At 34.1% G+C, this 20,995-nt stretch overlaps 1 protein-coding gene across 1 annotated transcript; it reads right to left on the bottom strand.

The window, feature by feature from the left end:
* Positions 1-8,258: 8,258 nt before the first annotated feature.
* On the bottom strand, positions 8,259-18,650 carry LOC148612817 (failed axon connections homolog). The gene is made up of 6 exons (XM_088594568.1): positions 18,435-18,650; positions 16,948-17,077; positions 14,849-15,045; positions 13,086-13,282; positions 12,165-12,281; positions 8,259-10,289 (listed from the first exon to the last, which is right to left on the bottom strand). The coding sequence occupies exons 1-6, from the start codon at positions 18,536-18,538 to the stop codon at positions 10,198-10,200; spliced, it is 837 nt and encodes a 278-aa protein (XP_088450694.1). The 5' UTR covers positions 18,539-18,650; the 3' UTR covers positions 8,259-10,197.
* Between the last annotated feature and the right edge of the window lie 2,345 nt (positions 18,651-20,995).

The raw sequence follows: 20,995 nt of genomic DNA on the forward strand, positions 1-20,995 counted from the left end.
AAAGATGACTTGAATGATACTTATCGCATGGGACAATGATAATTCTAGAATATGAAAAAATATATCTTTTTTTTTCACATCTTGTGAAGATGTTAAAAGATTACGGTGAAAGTAAGAAGACCATAAAAATGGTCGTAATTGGATTGAGGAACATGATATTCATAATCTAGGGAGAGAGACGTAACACAAAACAGACAAAATACCACTCATTATCAATTAAGAGGGAGTCCAGGCAGTGGATGGCACACGACGAGTGTTGTTGTCAAAATGTTTCACCCATTCCATATCACAGATGCATCTTTTCTCAAAGTTGATTGTCAGTTTTTTATTAGCTGCAGTGATTATAGAGAAATTAATTACATAGAAGCATTGAACTTCATTGAAGAAAAGGAGATAACTCTTTAATTTCGGCAAAATTTGGTTGCTTTGTTAGGGAAATTTAAAATTATTTTCTGAGCCATTCATGGTCGATTTAAAACAAACTTTATATTATTCGACATAAATATAATGTATACATTACATTAAAACAAAATATGCAGTAGAATAAATTTTACCCTGTACCATCTAAATCATAGCATCTGCCTGACTCTTACCTGGATAACCTCTTAAAATAATTAACTAAAGTTTACAGAAACAAAAGATTAAATGAGCCACCTTAACTTCACTAAAAACTTACCTTATGTCTAGTAGTCAGATTTCAATTGTTAGTATATATACTCCGGCATATACTCCAACGTAATCGGTTATTCGTACAGAGAACGACACGGAAATGAGCAATAAAAATAAGGGTTAATATATACATAACTGGTATACTTTTTTAATGAACACAGAAAGTCTTTTTAACACATTCAAATTGCAAAAAGAGAGCAAAGCATCCATGTTTTTGTTTGATCAGATCTATGTATCATTTAATATTTTTTATCGGAATTTGCAGTAGTGCATAATCATTCAAAACCCCTAAAACATTGAGGCCTCGGCTTTTCTATTACACATGGGGCTTCCTAGACTTTTGTAAGTCTCATCGGTGCTGGATGTTGTTTCCAATTTCGATGTTTTTGGTGTTCTGTACTTCTGTGTATATATTTCTATTAAAATTGTGAAAATTGGTGAGATAAAGTAATATATATAGGAAATATGATGTCTCTATCCCACATACACTTCGAGTACAAATCAATCCTTCGACAGCAGCAAAAAAGTTACTAGTGAACCCAAACCCCTGAGCACCACTTTTTAAGATGAATCAATATTGCACTTAAAGTTTCTATCCTTCAACAAATGATGAGCATTGTTTTCAATTTTTTCTGCACGTTTGTTTCACAAATACACGTATGTATAATATGACAAAAATAAATAACTCTTTCACTCACATGTATGTTCATTTAGTTTTGAACAAACAGTATAGTATTATACCTAAGGCCGTGGATACTGTCGGGCAGTTGACATTTTCCTCAACTTTTTTAATAAAGAAAAGATCTGTAAGATATTAAAAATAAGTACCTATAGCTAACCTACAGCTTATCCTATTTTCCTCAAGTGTCTTGTCTTGGTACATGTAATGTCTATTCATTATGCCTTAATGGGGAGCTTTTCTAAAGCAGTTTTTAAGATTGACATTGTGTTATTTTCTAAAATAATAAATACAACTATTTTTCTAATTTCAGAGGGTATAATAAAGTTTTACAAATTAATGATGTGCTCAGAATTTAGCTTCATGTTTGTGTAGTTTTTTATTATGAGATGTGGACAAATACATTTTCAGCTGCTTCATACTACACATACATGAACATATACCAGCACTTGAGCATCGCTTTGTTTCATGCTTAATTAGCTAGTGTCTGAGCACACAAAAATAGTATGTTTGCACTTTTGCTTTCTTCTCACAAGTGTTGACCAGTGTAAAGAAGAACCAGTGTATACATCAAGGAAAAAGTGTAACAGTGTCTTTAATAAATGCAATATCTTACATAGTTTAAGACATAACTGTACTTAAAATATACATGTATTTTAACCACATGATATACAGAAACCCCTTTTTGTTGGCAAATTTTGTTACATGTACATATATTTTCATGCAAAATCAGGCAAAAATAAGCAAATTATAGTCTGGCACGGTAGTGTTGTTATGACCTACCCTGTTTTTACTGGTTTTTAAGCCACCCTAGTCAATAATCCCACAGTGGTTTATACTGGTCAATTGAAATTTTGCAGAAAAAGTTAATATATTAAATTCCTACTATATTTAAGTATTCTAAAATATTATTCTTAATATCTCTCTATAAACTATAATAGTTAAGAAAAACAATCCTGTGGACACAAAAAATGGAAAGTTTGCTAATGATATTCCTTTGGGCTTCTTCCATGAATGATTCTAGCTACCTGATGTTTTATAATGATGTCTGGACTCCAATTTCAAATAATCTGAATCACTCTCTATTAATTGATTAATTGATTATGGGCAAATAGTGTTGCATTGTACATTAGAAAACAGATTAGATATTACTATATTACAAATATCATAGTTTCAAGTAATACACAGGCAAATTTGCCACATATGATAATCATATGATGTTCGATTCATATGATAATCATATGACAATCATATGATATTCAACATATGACAATCATATGATATTCAACATATGATAATCATATGATTATCCCATGATTCTCATATGTTAATTTTAGCTTGAAAACATATGACAATCATATGTTTGTGAAAAACATATGATTATCATATGATAATCATGCGATTATCATATGTGAATCGAAATATATGATTACCATGTGGTGCTCAATTCATATGATAATCATATGATGCAAACCATATGATTCTCATGTGTGACACATTTGCCTGTGTACTATACTGCATGTGTAATTAACCACATTATTAAGTACATCGACATGTATCTATTGTAGTTTTCAGTGCAACTTTCCTGTTCACAGAAATAAAAATGTAAATTGGCAAAAATGTGACTACTGTTCTGCGCTAGTATGGTTTACAGTAGACCAATAACCACTTTTAAAAACATTTTAAATCATTGTGTCCATACAAAGTGTATGCACAAATAATGAATACTTTCAACACTTACTTTGCATGAATGTCCATGAAAATCTGCCTTTATGAAAGATTTACCTCCGGCTGCTTTGATTTCGATCACATTTTCTATGCATTTTCATGGACATAGAATTTCTAACCTAATTGACTGGGTCTCTCTTTTGTCATAAAAATCCTGCAACTTACTTCATGGTCAGCATTCTAAATGAATGTATCTGGTATATCTTGAAAAGGAACCATATAGATATTCAGTTACATACGGATTTAAAACACATTTATCTTACTATTTCTTTACATTCCATACATTGTTTACCCTACTGATGCACCTGGTCCATGCTCCCAGTTTTTAGTGGGGTCCGAGTTGCTGATTTGCTTTTGTTACTTTGTATGTATGATTTTAGTTACTTTATGTTCTTTGTTGTGTATGTCTGTTTTCCATGTCTGGTCTTTGTCCCTGGATTACATTGTTTTGATTACCGCTATAACCTTGGTTCCCTTGATTACTCTTTGATTACCGCTATAACCTTGGTTCCCTTGATTACTCTTTGATTACCGCTATAACCTATTTCCCTTGATTACTCTTGCATAATCCAGATAGTTGTTTCTACTAGTGTTCACTAGTATTTGTTCATTTTACACAATTTACAGTAGTTTAAGTTCCAGGTTTATATACAAGAATGCATCTATTCAAATCACAGGTCAACCACAGTGATAGGAATTACAAATTTGAGAATTGACTAATTTCTATCAAAATGTATAAAAATAACATCTCAAAAAACTTTTGGAAAATTTAAATCAGGAATGGCATAAGCATGTCCAAACTGGGACCCTTTATGCTCAAAAAGCTTGGTTGACTATATAGAAATAATTTATTTCAAGATCCACCACTGAATGTGATGAACATGCCGCAGATCCGCCACAGATCCACCACTGAATGTGATTAACATGCTACAGATCCGCCACTGAATGTGATGAACATGCCACATGTCAACATTTTAATACATCCATGTTTGCTACATTTATGTTTGTTTACTACATGTATTTGATTTACTTCTGTGCAAGTAGTTAAAGTAATCAAGGGAACTAAGATTCTAGCGGAAATGAAAAGAAGGTAATCCAGGAACAAATACCAATCGTTGAACACAGTCACACACAACAAAGAACATAAAATAATTGAAAACAATACACACAAAGCAACAAAAGTAAACTCCACCAAAAACGGGGAGCATAGACCAGGTGCATCGGTAGGGTAGGCGTTCTCTGCTTTTCTAAGAGTGAACGGATAGGTCAACAAGTAGAGGAACACAATTTGTTCCCATTGAAATACCGACCGTTTGTTGAATTACGTGTATACCACAATAGACAAAAATGTTGTCGATCAAAAATTCGAGCATTTTGAAAACATCTTCGGTATATTTGGAATTATTTTTTTTTACAAAGTGTGAGGAATCTCTACTACCAAGAACTACATATTTGTATCTAGGTGTAGCGTCATTTTTTGGAGTAACAACGATATAAAAGTTTTTTTAGCCGAAATTTTAACTGAATATAGGGAATAGAAGTATAAAGAGTTGAAAAATCATAGGTGTGAATGCTATTGTATTTCTTGAATTGGGGGTTTCCAGAAGATATTTCTAGTTTTTCAGGATCCACAATGAAATAATACCACTACGGGCGTTACAAGTGTCGTAGTAGGACTGGAGACCTTCTTTAACAGCTGTGAGTATAGAAGTTAAAAATTTAGAAAGATTGAAAGCCGGTCTTTAGTTTGTTTGTTTTTTTTTTGTTTTTTTTGTTTTTTTGTTTGGTTTTTTTTTTTGTTTTTGTTTTTGTTTTTTTGTATTTGTACACATTGCGTGCATTTTATGTAAATTCCCGGGATAAACTTAAACGCACATGAACTGTATAGGGTATACATGTACAAGTACAATGTGTATAACTTAAAAAAAATTGACATGTGTAAAAAATGTTTGTATCAAACATTTGAAAACCTACAGGACCCATCTGGTAATATATACTTACAACGCTCACTAACTGTACATTGCAGGTCCGAAAATCTGTCATTAGAAACACCCGGTATCTTCAATAAGGGAGAGAAATGAACATAAAGTTCTCGAATATGATACTCACGTGCTTACGAATATTTGACCTGGGTCAGGTCAATTAAAAAAATAGTCCTGCTCAAAGAGTCAAAATTCAAATAGTTTAAAGTAAGCATATAATCAAAGAAATATTGCAGTTCAACAAATATCACAAAATCCTTAATGTCATAATACTTCCATGTCTTAAGAAATTTTTTTTTTAAATATTGTAAAAACATCCCATATTAAACTTGACACCGGAGTGTGGATACAGTTGTAATTGAATGATCGGCAGCGGAGCGATATACTTTCGTAAACTTTGCAAGTGGAAATGGGGAGAGTAAAGAGATCAGCCTGCAAAATATTTTGGCGGTTCCATGTAGCATTATCCACTTCCGATTGTATCCCAGTCGCCGACGATCTCCAAGTCAAGTTCGGACTATTGTCTTCCTTGACAATAAAACTAGAATATAGGAGCAATAATAAAGTATTATCCATTTTACAAATGTGAGTACAGACATAAAATTATGGTTGAATCATCCTCACTTGAATCGCAAAAGCCTCGTCCACATTTGGAAGCTATCATATTCATCCAAAAAATACGAACAAAACAAAAAATAAAACAAAAACAGAAATGACAAAAAAAAATAAAATATGTATAAGGAACGCAAGATGATAGGTGCTGGTAACAAAATATTATGTATATCAGAGGCATGCAAATTATACCACCTTATGATTACATGAGGCTTCGATATATGATATGCGGCCGCTAGAAAGGTTTTTGCTTGTCATCGATTCAAAATGATTTGTAACCACCATAACAGCATAGTTTTTTTTTCGCGAAAATATCGCATTATTGTGCGAAGGTTTAGCGTTATTTTGCGAAAGTATCGTGTAATTTCGAAAAGGTATTGCGTTATTACGCAACGGCTAACATTATTTCGCCGAATATTTTTAGTGTACGAAAATTAGCTCAATGGGCTTTCCTATTACTTGTAATGTTCTGTATCGTCAATGTTTGTTGCAGCCACCAACCCCCTCTCTGACTTAATTTAGCCTGTATTTCAGACGAATTAGTATTTATATGAGATAAGAGAAACAACAATGGAGACGGTCTGCATACACAATGTAGACAATACATCTAAGAAAAAAAACTGAAGCACTTGTGTAATCCATCGTGTGAAGAATGTTTTGTTTTTATGTTAAATCAAATATGATAAAGTTATTTTTATAATAACATTGAAATCTACCGTAAGGAAAATATGAATAAAGTGAGAATAGATATTGTGAATATGTCAAAGATACAAAGATCCCACCAGGAGGAAAAGTGCCAACTCTAGGCCACCAATGGGTCTTCAATGAACAACCAGGAAACCCTCATGCCACGGGCTAGGCTGCAGCAGGCCCTAATACAACATTATACTCAGATTCGGCGAAAAATTTGCCTCTATAAACTCAAGCAACATAAAAGTAAACTGAAAGTGAAAACAAGACATACAGAGACCAGAAATTTTTGACAGGCGCAAAAAATACGGCGGGGTTTAAATACTTTGACCTGATAAAACTCCTTCCCTTTTAAATCTGGTCACTGTGTAAAATACTGCACAATTAAACAAACCTAAACATCAGGTCATAAAGATCTGAGTCCTTTTAAAACATAATAAAGAAACTGGTTATACGTTACATGCCAGCTACAAACCAGGTTAAACCTACCAAAGTTATGTCCTCCTTGTATGTAATGTCAATCCCAGTTCTTTCCATGAGAATGATGGTACATCATAAGTCATACGATAAGGACACAATCCTTGTTATGTTTAGAACTGCTTTTAAATATAGTGTGTTAGTTTCTATGAAGATTTTATGAGCGAATCAAAATGCTATCTTTAACTATTTGACAACGATATCGTAACTTTATACCTTACGAAATAGCCTATTCAACGTTTTGGTCAAAATATTGGGTAAGTATTACTTTGTGTAGAATATTGCCATAAAATATAGGGTGGGAGATACCCGCACGTATTAATCGTTTACAAGTACATCTGTATTTGAATCATTTTTTAAAAATCATCACATCAGTTTCCAGCATGACAAAGGACCACCATATATCATATTTTGCATATTGACTGGGTATCAGCCAAAGACTACCATACCACGCCCCAGACGTAGTAGAGGCTAGTTATTGTCCCCGAATTATAATGATATTGCCCCGGACTGATACCTGACTTTCACATTCGGAACATTTAAGCCTGAATCAGTTCAGAGTTTTGATTGTGATTAAATGTTTAACACAGAATAAGATTCTGATACAGAATGAAATTGTTAAAAAAAAAACTTAAAAAATTACCACTTAAATATTTCCTTAATTTGACCCGATTTCCTTAACTAAAAATTAAACAAGAGGTTGCATTTATTGCTATGTCGTGCTAAGAATACCGCCACTCAACATGGAAAGGGAAACACCGAGGCGATCGGTAAACAGGAAGGTGAAGATAGAGGAACATGAATAGGGGAGACACAATACAAGTCATCATGCAAAACCAGTATACGTAATATTTTAGCTTTCTCGCCAATAGGATCGGAGAAACCTGTTACAAAAAGTGTGACGGACACGCAGACGGGCTGACGGATAGACAAGATGATTGCAGTAAAGCCCCTAACAAGTCAAAGAATAGCCGTAGTTTCATTTATGTAAGACCACATAGAATAAATATTTGATGTTATGATCATATCAGTGAACAATCACGTAACTGTGTTAATAATACATACTGAATATTACATGTCAAAATCTGTATCGCATGCTATATCAACCCAAGACTCCTATATCATCCCAAGGGTCAATGGCCTGCGGGTGATATAGGTCGAGGGTTGATACTGCATGTGATACAGATTTCCAGGAGAGAACCTCGTAAGTGTGATTCACTTTTGTTCAATCCCTTTTGTTTATATGCAAATAAAATATGTTTAAACTAAAACAGATTTCCACATGTCAAGTTCATTATATCCTATATATTTCAACCGTACATCAAGTATGGTCTGTAAAGGGGTATGATATAGGGTATGCGATATAGGTCTAGAGATGTGATATAGGTTATGCGATATAGGGTTCAAACAAACAATTATAATGCATATACAAAAAACTTATATTTCAATCTAAATATATGATATAATAAAATAAACAAATTTATTGAACTATATATTTCCTTTCTGAATATATTTCAGGTTTTAACATAAAATATACAACTCTGAAAAAACTTCAATTTCATAATAAGGCGGGCTAATGCCACTTCCCTCTTTCCCTTGACCAACCTATAAAAATATACCTAGTAATAAAAAGAGAATAATAAATGTATGTCCCCAAAAACTATTACATTGAACCTTTCTTATTAAAATAAATTTGTTAGTTACTCAGCTGGTTGTAGTAATTTTTCAAAATCATAAAATTTCTCACCACATACTATAAAATAATTATATTAGTATATTACACTTAATTTGTGTGTTGTGCAATTCCAACCAAGTATATTTACCTTATATCATCAACAAATATCATAATATTATAATCAACACACACTACTGATACAGATTTTAACACGTTTAAAATCCAACAAATATTGACACACATACAATTCAGTTAGGATTGAAATTAAATGATTGACACAGGAAATGAATTTGCCCAGAAATGATGTGGCCCCTTTTTTGCTCCTGATCAGTAGATTACTACAAGTTACAAACTAAATTAACTATCCTTGTCTTCCTCTTACTGTATAGGACTTTAATTTCAAGAGATCTCAAATTATTGTCGGGACATCAGGACAATGCCTGTTTTTGGTCCCTTTTATGGCCCTCACTTTTAAATGATTCAAGTCACAACCCCCGGTAATGGCCCTCCTTTGGTTGTGTGGCACCTTATGATAAATTTCAAAGAAATCCAATCCATTTTACTAAAGTTATTTTCTAAACTTAAAAAAATGCTTGGTTTCTTGCTCCTTTTAGGCCCTCATTCTTTAACAGTTCAAGTCACTACCACAAATTCAACTCAAACTCTCTTTTTGTGGAATAACACATTGTGATAAAATTTAAAACATATGCATTCAGATTTACTCAAGTAACTGTCCGAACAAATATAATGCATTTTCTGGCTCCTTTTTGGCCCCTCATTCCAAAATAGTTCACAGCATAAACCTCAGAATCTTTCCAAGCCTTCCTTTGGTAATATGGCACTTTCTTTTTAATATCAAAAAGATCCATTCACTTGAAGTCATGTTATTGTCCACATAATATCAGTAAAATGATTGTTCTTGGTCTCTTTTTGGCCTCTAATTCCTAAACGGTTCAAGTCACAACTTCCAAAAGTCAATGGCTGCACCTTGTGATATAATTGCTTACAGACCTACACCCTTAAATACTCAAGTTATTGAACACACATCATGAAAATGCTTGTTGCTTTTGTTTTTGCTGTTTGTTGTTGTTTTTTCTTTTTTTTTTTTGTTCTTTTGTTTTATTATTTTTTTTTTGTTTTTGTTTTTTTTTGTTTTTTTGGTTTTTTTTCCGTAATTCCTATACGGTTAAAGTCACAAAATCAATACCAGACTCCCTGTTGTGGTAAGGCACCATGTGATATAATTTCATATAGATCTTTACAGTTATACCGAAGTTATTGAGTGGATGTAGCAGTCTCTAAGGCCGACGAGGACGACAATATACGACCGCAAAATAAAAATGGGTGTACCAAGATTTAATATGTGATAATATGTTTACTGAATCAAATATATTTTTTTAACTAATTTGTCATCAGAGCGCCAAAACTAGCATGTAAGGACACCCCACCTCCCCCCTAAAAAATGAACAAGAACAGCAACTGTTGATTCTCCAGTAGACATTCTAGAATATATATATATACGAATAATTTACACGACAGTTTTTAGACAACAAATATTTAAGATAAAAACTGTTGGCTCTAGATCTGCTCTGCAAGGAAATAAAATGACCTCTCTTGGCAGTTTCTCATGGAATCAAATTCGAATATAAAGGTCAAGCTCGAGTTTAAATAATTCGAATGTACATTTAGTTCACTTTCTGTCGAGTTACGCACTGCTCCCAGTCTGGCCAAAATGATGATTTCATCCTTTCACAATAATCACAGAGATTGTTGTATTCTGAAATCATTAATTCAGGAATTGGTAATTGTAATGGCTGCCAGGGATCTAGGGGAGTTCCAGTCATCGGAACCCCCATATGGAACCCCTCTGGACCCCCTTTCAAAATCTTTAAATCCGCCTCTAGTTTCAGAATGGTGGATTTTTTATTCAATAATAGTTCAGTTATAATTTTGAACGACCGTTGTTTACAAGGACTGAAGGCACTTATAAGCTTGTTTGCTCAACGATATCTTTTCTATTTTTTTTGGGTTTTTTTTGGTAGTGCAGGATTTATTTTTCAACATGACTTGGTGTTTGTGTTGTATATCCTTTGAGCGCTCGGTCATTAAATGTACATAGTATACACGACTTGAGATGGTTCATGAAACCCAGTTTGCATTGTTGGGCAATCTTTGACAATATAAGCTGGTGCCTTATTTCTAGTCTTCCATTGATCAAGAACTTGTAGGTTACTCATTTATTGCCAGAATTCAGAAATGTTATGCCAGTTTGAGTTGTTGAGTAATGTTCCTAAAGTTATGAAAATTGACTTTTATTTTGTGTATAAATGAATTTGAAAAATACAGAGGTAAATTTTCTACAGAATTATTGTATAACATGGAACCTGTGAGTCGATTACCACAAGATACCCCTGAATCCCAAATCATAAAATAACAGTCGTCTAACAGGCAATTGTTGTTCCCCAAGACCGAAATAAAATTCCATAATAGCACACCTTTTTAAAACTTGTTTCGAAATATCGGAGATGAAAATTCGAAAAGTTAAGACTAGCAGACGGTCGGTCAAGAATAAAACACTCTACCCCCTCTTTCAGAACGGATGTATGACATGTATTGTTAACAGACATGAACTGTCATTGATCATTTACTATTCAAATGAAGTCCAAGTTTTTCTTTACTCTGACATATTTGTCCAGTATGGTGGACGTGTTTTTCAACAAACGGTCGGCATTCCAATGGGAAAAAGGGTGCTCCTTTACTTGTTGACCTATTCCTTCCCTCTTATGAGGCTGACTTTATAGCTGATCTTATCAGAAAGAAAGAATATCGTTTGGCTAGATCCTTCAATCTCAGTTTCAGCCATATAGTTGACGTATTATCTTTAAACAATCCTAATTTCGGGAATTTGATACATCGCATCTACCCAAGAGAACTTGAGATAAAGGATACTACAGACACTGTAAAGTCAACCTCATATCTTGATCTACATTTAGAAATCGATGGTAAAGGAAAACTATTGACCAAACTTTACGACAAACATGATGACTTTTCATTCAGAATTGTCAATTTTCCTTTCATCTGTGGCAATATCTCTTCAGCACCTGCGTATGGAGTGTTCATATCACAACTCATACGTTATACCAGAGCTTGCCGAAACTACGCAGACTTTTTTGTATCGCGCTAGAACTCTAACAAATAGGCTTCTGGAACAGGGTTATGTTGCTACAAGATTGAAGTAATCACTACAGAAGTTTTAAGGTCGTCATCATGTACTCGTGGATCGTTATGTGTATCCATCTGCACCATGCAAACTGATTTATTATAGGGGTCATAGTTTTCCTTTCCTCGTTTGTTTACCCCGGACTTGACTTTTTAAGAGCAACTCGGCGGGTGTTTCTAGAAAAGCAGAGGACGCTTACCCTACTGATGCATCTGGTCAATGCTCCCAGTTTTTAGTGGAGTCTAAGTTGCTCATTTGCTTTTGTTACTTTGTATGTATGATTTTAGTTACTTTATGTTCTTTGTTGTGTATGTCTGTTTTCCATGTCTGATCTTTGTCCCTGGATTACATTCATTTGATTACGGCTATAACCTTGGTTCCCTTGATTACTCTTTGATGTTTTTGTACAATATATGTACCACATTAACTTACTTCTGATAATTTCTCCAGCCTTGCTACCAAAGGATTGCCAGTACGCCTGTGAAAGCATCCCGAATATAGAACAATCGGCTTTACACGGTTTGTCTCCTAACAGGAACTTCTTCTTTCCTGAAAATCAATTTAAGATTCCATTTATTTGACATTGAAAAACGTGATGGTTTTCAATGTTGTACAAGATGATGTACTGTATTCATTCAAGGTATTTACATAAACTTAATTGCATCATGGAAATTAGAACAATAAATATACTGACGAAAAATAAATTATTTGTCAAGGATATAATTAGTACAGGATAATCAAATATGATTGCTTACAACTACAATGTATGCTAGTATCTCTGTGAGTGTCAATAACAATTATATTTTTTTCCCTCTGTATTTTTGTTTTTGTTTTATCCTTTTAGTCTCGATCTTCTTTTTAACGCTTTATTTTGTCTTTTTCTTCGATTTTTCACTTAATAATAGTAGACACTTTATAACTTGTAATGTGACTCATGTTTTATTGTAAATGCAAACAAGTTTCATACACATTGTGAAAGGCGATAGCACTTATGATGTCAAATAATGCATTTGTCTCGATATCAAAGTAATGTGACGCTTTTGTGCCATAGAAATTTATATCACTAGGGAATTCAAATACTACACATATAGTGTTTCTAGACCCGGTTTCCAGATCATTACAATTATGCTTTTTCTTCGCAAGAAAGGCAAAAAGATATCTTTATTTGATGTATACTATGTGACTTCACTCTAAAGTTGATTTGTTTAAAGTACAAAAAAAATCAATTAACATTACTTAAAACTTGATAAATAAAACTTTTGTTTTATTAAAAAAAAGAGATTTCGGCGACACTTACAGACCGTGCTTTTCTCTTAACTAAAAACAAACATATTTGACACTTGCATAACATACCTAAGAATATAGATAATGCATTCAGATCAGTATCCAGTATATGGTAAACTTCTTCTTGTGTGTGTCGACCGGTTCCCTGTGCATATAGCATATTTCTAATCTTGCGACGAAAAAAGAATGAAAGTGGAAATGGAAATTTTATTATCTTGAACAATGCTTGTGTTGGTTCATAAAACCATCTGTCTATCACTAGCGTCCTAAAAAGCAAAATATTGCAGTGGGAGATCTACAAGTTTTTTTAATTTTTGTGAGGTTCTTCTATACAAAGAAATGTGACTGGAGTGGAGTAACGGTACTGATAAATCAAAGTCGACCATCAAAATAATCGCAATACTTTAACAACTAATAAAACAAATGCGAAAAATGTCGCCATCGAAATACTGACTGACAATTTAAATGATCTTAATATACGACACGACACTGAATAATCGGCCACCAAAATGTTCGCAATATGGTTTTAAGTTATCAAAGATAATCGTTGAAATAATCGTAAAATGTTCTGACTAATCAAAGATTGTATTTGAAATGATCTAAATAAGGAAATGACTAATAAAAAAATGGACATCGAAATTAATACGGCACGGCTATATCGAAATGAGCACATCCACGCAAACAGAGACATGTATCAAAGTAAAGTGAAATAATTTCCTGTTCAGAAAGCTGGCCGTTTACATGCATACAGGCGGAAATCGAAGGACGGGTGAGCCGGGCGTACCCCATCCCCCAAATTTGAGACGTGAATTCATGATTTTTAGCTCATCTGGTCCTTAGGGCGAAGAGAGCTATTGCCATCACTAGGCGTTTGTCGTCGTCCATGATCGTTAAAACTCTTCTCTGATACAACTTGACCAATTAGAACCATCTTGGTCTAAATACCTTAGGGTGTTCTGCATAGAACTGATATGTTCATTTTTTATCCATCGAAAAACATGGCCACCGATAATAAAATTACAATATATCTCCGCATACATCTCTGCAACCGTTAGGTTTAGCAAAATTCCGCCATAATGTCAAAGTATTCAACATGATGATATCTATCAGAGGTCTATTTTTTGTGTAAATATTTTAAGCCACGTCGGAGTTACTGCCACCTTTTTTGACGTTTTTTCGCTATTTTTATGTTATTTCTTTCATAAATCTTCCCCTCTAACACAAACTTTCCAATTAGAACCAAACTTAAAATGAATGTTCCTTAGGGTGTTCTGTATAGAACAGAAGTGGGAACTTTAGATCCGTAAAAAACATAGCCTCCGTTACTAAAAATAGACCATAGGGGTCAGACAGAAGTTTTTTTTCCATATATATCCAATTAAAACCGCTGGGTTTAGCTAAATTCTGACAAAAGGTTAAAAAAAATATTCAGGACGATAAGATCTATCTGTGGTTAATCTGTTGAGCCATGCTGGATTTATTGCCATTTTTTTACGTTAATTTTTCTATTTTTAATGTTATTTCTATCATGAAATTTTAAATTAATAAAAAAAATTAGAATTGATATGATTATTCCTTAGATGTGCATAAGCTTTAGGAATTTTTATCCAAGAAAAAACATGGCAAAAATACAATGTTGCTTATGGAGCCCTTCAGGTGAGCGATTTAGGCCCTTTAGAGCTTCTAGTTTTACAGATTCTACCCCGAGAAAAGACTTGCCTCGCTTCGCTCGGCATTTAATCATATTATCGCCCCTCCTGACCTGAAATCTTGGATCCGTCCCCGTTATGTGTAGAAAGCTTTATTTGACTGGGCAATTATTTCGTACTTACCAGTATGTATTTTCTTCAAACATTTTCTGAAACGCCCTTGCCAATCCAAGGTCCTTCGGACTAAATGGCTCATCTAAATTAATTCCCAACTTTTTATTCAGGTATTCAATTATAAACTCCGTGTCGGAAATTTGTACACCATTATATTCAATCCATGGAAATTTTCCCTTTTTGCTAGCACTAAAAGTAGCCTCGCTCTACAAAAAAAAAAAAACAGCAACGACTTTGTAATTAACCCGTATATTTATATGATTATTACTTGACTTATCGATTGCCGAGAGACCACCAAGATTTAATGAGTGCGCGGACTTGTTTAAGTCATGTTTCACACACTGTTTTTTAAAACACTCATAGAGAATAAATTATAATTCAATATAAATATATTCACGCCAATTCGTTATGTGGTATTGTATCACTAAAACAATCAAGTATAAATCATAATTGATTACCTTTTTCTTCATGAAAAAAAATAAGGCATTAATGGAACAGACGGATGTACATGGAACTTCGTGCATGTGCCCTCCCCTTTTGAAAGAGTAATCAAGGGAACCAAGATTCTAGCGGAAATCAAAAGAATGTAATCCAGGGACAAAGACCAGACAGGAAAAAGAGACACACACAACAGAGAACATAAAATAACCAAAATAATACGTACAAAGAAACAAAAGTAAATGAGCAACTCGGACTCCACTAAAACTAGGAGCATGGGCCAGGTGCACCGGTAGGGAAAACGTTCTTTGCATTTCTAGAAACACCTGCCGAGTTGCTCACAAAAAGCAAGTCCGAGTCTATGAAAGAGGGAGGGAAATCTATGACAGATTGTACAAATCGTTTCTCCTGGTACAGATGGATACACTGTATAACGATTCACGAGTTCATGAAGACGACCATAAAAATTCTGTAGTGATGATTTAAATTTTGTAGCAACATAACCCTGTTCCAGAAGCCTAGCTGCGGCATGACGTATGAGTTGTGATATGAAAATAAGAAAACTGCGCAAGCAGGTGCTGAAAGGATGTTGCTACATATGAAAGGAAAGTTGACAATACAGAATGAAAAGTCATCGCGTTTGTCGCAAAATTTAGTCAATAGTTTTCCTTTATCGATCTTTAAAATCTTGCATCATCCACTGAGATGTTGATGTTCCTTGGACGACTTGTTTAAATGCAAACAGTATTTACCATCACCTTGATCTAAATAAGAAATCTCCAGGTAAAGGCAAACATAATGTCATCACGCATACCGAACATCTACTTTTCAATAGTCCTTGACATTTTGTATTGGCTTATAGGCCAAGAAGTATGTAAAGAAAATGTTTGGTTGATCAGTTATCTTTCATAATACCAAACTGAAGCAAATATGCAATCACTACATGTATATATCCCATCGAACGGAATATTTAAAAGGTATTGAAGTCCGTTAAATTCAAAATTTAAAAAAAGAAGGAAAATATTTAATCTCAGTTCTGACGCTCATGAAAAGTATTTAACCAAACAGACGGTTCAGCATTTCGTGAGAAAATTCCAATACATAGAATAGGACGATTTAAAATTGCCATGGACTAAAAAAACAAACAAAAAATTCAGCAAATTTCTCCTTTCGACATAACAGAGGTTATTTTTTAGTGCAGCAAAAATGGCCGTGTAGTTCCGCTTGTTTGAAAATATACCTTTCCGTACTAAGTCGTAAGCATACGCGACATATTCTTCCACGAGGTACATTGTAGGAATTAGGTAAAATTAAACAAATATCTACGCGGAAGTGTATATTCGACTATCCCAAAGGGTTTACTTATAAAAAAGGGTTCCGATCCAGAAATTTATAAAAGAGTTCCAGACTAGCAGTGGCTCATTTTTGCCAAACTTTCGCATCAGATTAACAAAATTTTCAAACAATGGTGTTCCTCATTCCCCGCCCTCTGCCTGAATCCGTCCTATATATAGTTTTTTTTCTCAAAATTTGAAACTAGTGAATGTCAACCGTTTTGTGAACTTGAGTTTTCACGCAAAGTAAAATTGTAACGGAAGATGTGTTCCATCCAGCCCCATAGTGCTGACTTTTACGAATTTGTTCAATATAAGACATTTAAATCAATTTACCATGTATGGGATTTTGGTGACCCGGAGGTAAGTTTCTAGCTTAACAGCAAACGGCACCAAGCTTGGAACATCTGGGCCTCTTCCTGGATGGTACAAAATCACAGTGTCACGTGGAAAGTCATTTCGTTTCCTTTGAAAATATACAGGTTATGTGTGATCGTTCTAATGCTTGGTTGTCAATAGATTGTACAATATACTTCATAAATTCTTAAGGGTGCAATCGCTCAAAGAGATCGGAAATCCGATAGAAATTCTTAATTCAACAACTGTGAAAATTTATAAAATTGAGTAAATATTACTTCAACAAAACTGCAATGAAAATTAAATTTACACATATTCGCAAGTGATGCCTCATTAATTTATGTAACCGACTATCGCTGTTTAGTATAGTAGGAAAAATAACCTGTTTAAATGTGCACTAAACTTGCATAATATTCAAATGAAGTTAATTTACAAGTTGTATAGTTAATCGGGTGCGTATAAATTGAGCGACATTGTCTTTTCAGCGACTATCTTTTGAGCGACGCTTTTTGAGTAATTGCGTATATCATTTGGGCGACATCAAATCAGAACAAAATATAAAAACGGCATATAAATTCAGCGACATATTTTTTAATTGATTAAATACAGATGTACATAAAATTCACATAAACGGTCCACCAGTTCGCACTGGTCAAAACTAGCCCTTTCTCGAATGTATTAGTTCAACTTCAGTGAATCGACCAGTACTTTTTCCCTTCTGAATATCACTCAAAAGATTAAACGACAATAAATAAAGACAAAAATATACTAGTGAAATACATTTAAAATGGAGATTGAGAAGTACACAACGAATCGAGGGAAAGAAGATATAGTTGTTGATGGATTTAAGTATAGGCTTGACAAATCATATAGTGGAGATGTATAAAAGCCAAATGCAAAGCCCGATGCAAGACAGATTTAACGGATTTGATGATATTGGATGGACGTAATGAGCATAACCATGAAAAGGAAGAAGAAAGAAAGATACAGAGACACAACATCAGACAAGCTTGCAAGAGAAAAGCTGAAGACGGCATAACAGAACGGCCACACAAGCTAATAGTATATGAAGTTGGGAAAACAGAGAACGCTAGTTTAGTCCCAGAAGATGTTGGCAAACACTATATCCTGCTCAAAATCCTACTTCCATCTCCCCGTGGTGAGCAGGGGACACTGACTAACGGAAGAGGTAATAAGCATTTTTCTCAGGTAAATGTCGCTGAATTTAAAAAATAAAAAGTCGCTCAATTTATATGTGTTTTGTCGCTGAAAAGATCATGTCGCTCAAATTAAAAAAATGCAAAATGTCGCTCAATTCATCATCTCCCAGTTAATCAAAACGAATTGTCCCATTTTATAAATCTGTCTATTACGTTTATGACGTAAAAATGACGTAACATATGTAAAATACAATGTATACTATTAAATGATCGAATAAAGTGACTATAGTGCATGTGCATACTTACATCGTTTTCAGACGGAGACAGACTTTGACGGTCACGGCCACAATCGCTACAGCACCAGCTATTTTAGATGCTAGAAACACTTGGTCCTGGTTTAAGAAGTCCATTATTCGTTAGTTTTTGTCTTTTATAAACATTACACAAATACAAAGGTGTCCATGTAGCTGGTACACATTAGTTAAAAGTAATGTAAAGATAAACGATTTGCATGTTTATGTGTAAATATATACACTTGGGTGCATTTCATATTAGGGTACATCAATCATTTAGTAAGAGAACGTAGAGTGAACGTTGCCCTTAACACGGTTAGTGTCGTTGCGCAAAAAGGGTATACAGAAAAGATGCCGCTTTTAGAAAGATGAAAAATGAAATAGCAGGGATTTAATAACAGGATTAGATACTGAATGGGTACCTCGTCAAAGTCAGTGGGATAGTCACATTGAGGCTTGTCGATTCAAAAAGTAATGGAAACTCAAACTCGTTTTGATAAAAAATCAAGTGAGCAGGTCACAGTAATTTGAAAAATTGTATTATTCTACTCAATGACTAAAGACAAGATTTTTCAGCATATTTTGGTTAAATGTATAATGAATTATGGCATCGAAAAGCGCTGCAAATGCACATTGCAGGGGCAGATAACTCGGTCAAAAACCTCAAATTTCAAACATTCAAAAACAATTTCCAAATAAATATATCCAATAATAAACAGAGCACACTGTTATTTCAAATAAAGAAGACTTCATTGGATGCACTTATATCGTTAGATCAATGTTTTTACTGGTATATTTGGAATGTTTTATCCATATTGCCTGATTCTTGCCAAGACTTGTGCGTGAGTATTTTCTGCATCATAGTCATTTTAACCTGCGTCACCAACGGTGACAGCAGGTCTAGTACCCTCTTCACGCTTACGGGTTCTGTAAAACCCATAACATTCAAACTTTGTACAGTATGAAATACATATTCGATTTGTTCACCTCCTGGGAAATTTGACAAAATTTTACTTTTTCCCTTTTATAGCATGTTGTAATCTGGTTACTCATAAAACCAATGATTTTCATCTTTTGTACTGGTTACATGCAGACATCGAAGATGTGCACCTACTAATTTGGAACAATGTGACAAAAATCATCATTCACGTCATTTTTAGCTCACCTGGTTTGGGCCTGTGAGCTATTCCCATTATTTGGCGTTCGTCTTCGTCGTCGTCGTTGTCGTCGCCTTTAGCAATTTTTCAAAACTCTTATCCTCTGACACTACTTGATCATTCAGAACCAAAGTTAGTGCGAATGTTCCATATGGTATTCTCTCTGGAATTCGATAGGTCGAAAAACATGGCGGCCGTTACTGCAGTTTTTTTTCGCATACATATCCCAAACTGCTGGGTTTAGGTGAATCTGACGGAATTAAATTGTTCAGCATGATGGTATCCACCTGTGGTAAAATTTTCGTTTAAATATGTTAAGCAATGTTGGAGTTGTTGGCCTTTTTAGACGCATTTTTTGCTGTTTTTAATATTATTTTTTTAAAATATTTACCTTTGACACTACAGGACCGATTAGAATCAAACTTGGTATGAATGTTCCAAGGGTATCTGACTAGGACTGATGTCGGAAATCTTTTTATCCGTCGAAAAGACATTACTGCCGTCACAAAAAATAGAACATTAGGGTCAGACAGTAGTTTTTTTTGTATGTCTTCAAAATCGTTCGGTTTAGCCAAATTATGACATGGGGATAGAAGTTTTCAGCATGATTAGATCTGTCTGTATTATAATCAATATATCTACTACAAATACAATATTTTTAGACGCATAAACCATTTAGTTAGAAATGAAAACCTTGCAAGATTATAAATAGTCATCGCTCATAGATATGAAAGCGAGCAATGCTGAGTGCCATTTTGAAGGGTTGTCTTTAGAAATTTCAACGCAAGGCCTGGTGGATCCATATACTAGTATTTACAATAAGGGGCAGTGGTTCCGATCAAGACACTTATATAAAAAAAAGAGGTTTCAGGCGACAGACAAGGACTACACTCCCTGTTCCGGACTAATATTTGTCGCTCATTTTTTTTTGCTAAACTTTTAACAAAAATATAGCATAAAACCCGAAACCACCCTGATCTATTACCCACTGTATCTTATATTTTTATAACGATTACCGCCTGGTGACATTGGAAGCCCGGAAATGACGAAAGAAATGAAACTTTGCTTATGTACCATGGCATAGGAATTTCGATAATACATTTCTCAGGAATGGTATTAGTCTGTGGTCTGGTGATATTGCTTTTTGTAATAATAATTCTATTTGGCTATTTTGCCATGTGTTATAATGATAGAGTTGTAGGTGCTTCAGGGCCATAGAAGTGCATGGCGAGTGTTTCCTTCACCGGACATAATTGTTGAAATTTTATTCTAAGACTTTGGTATTTATTTAAATGTTCGTGCGTGTCTCTAGAACTAGGTATCAAGAAAATAAGCGTTTTTACATTATACACAGGTGTCTATGTGATAATGTGTACGACTTGAGCTACATAGCTTATCAACTGAGAGATGTAGCTAG

Source organism: Perna viridis, chromosome 7, assembly GCF_037379345.1.
Source record: "Perna viridis isolate PV_CMFRI_1.1 ecotype Kerala chromosome 7, ASM3737934v1, whole genome shotgun sequence".
Taxonomy (NCBI): Eukaryota; Metazoa; Mollusca; class Bivalvia; order Mytilida; family Mytilidae; genus Perna; species Perna viridis.

Coding starts and splice junctions, on each gene's coding strand:
- LOC148612817 (XM_088594568.1), bottom strand. CDS start 18,538: ATGGACTTCTTAAACCAGGACCAAGTGTTTCTAGCATCTAAAATAGCT. Junction 15,046..16,947: donor TCACCAAAATCCCATACATG/GTAAATTGATTT, acceptor TTTTTTTTGTAG/AGCGAGGCTACTTTTAGTGC. Junction 13,283..14,848: donor TTTGAAGAAAATACATACTG/GTAAGTACGAAA, acceptor TTTGCTTTTTAG/GACGCTAGTGATAGACAGAT.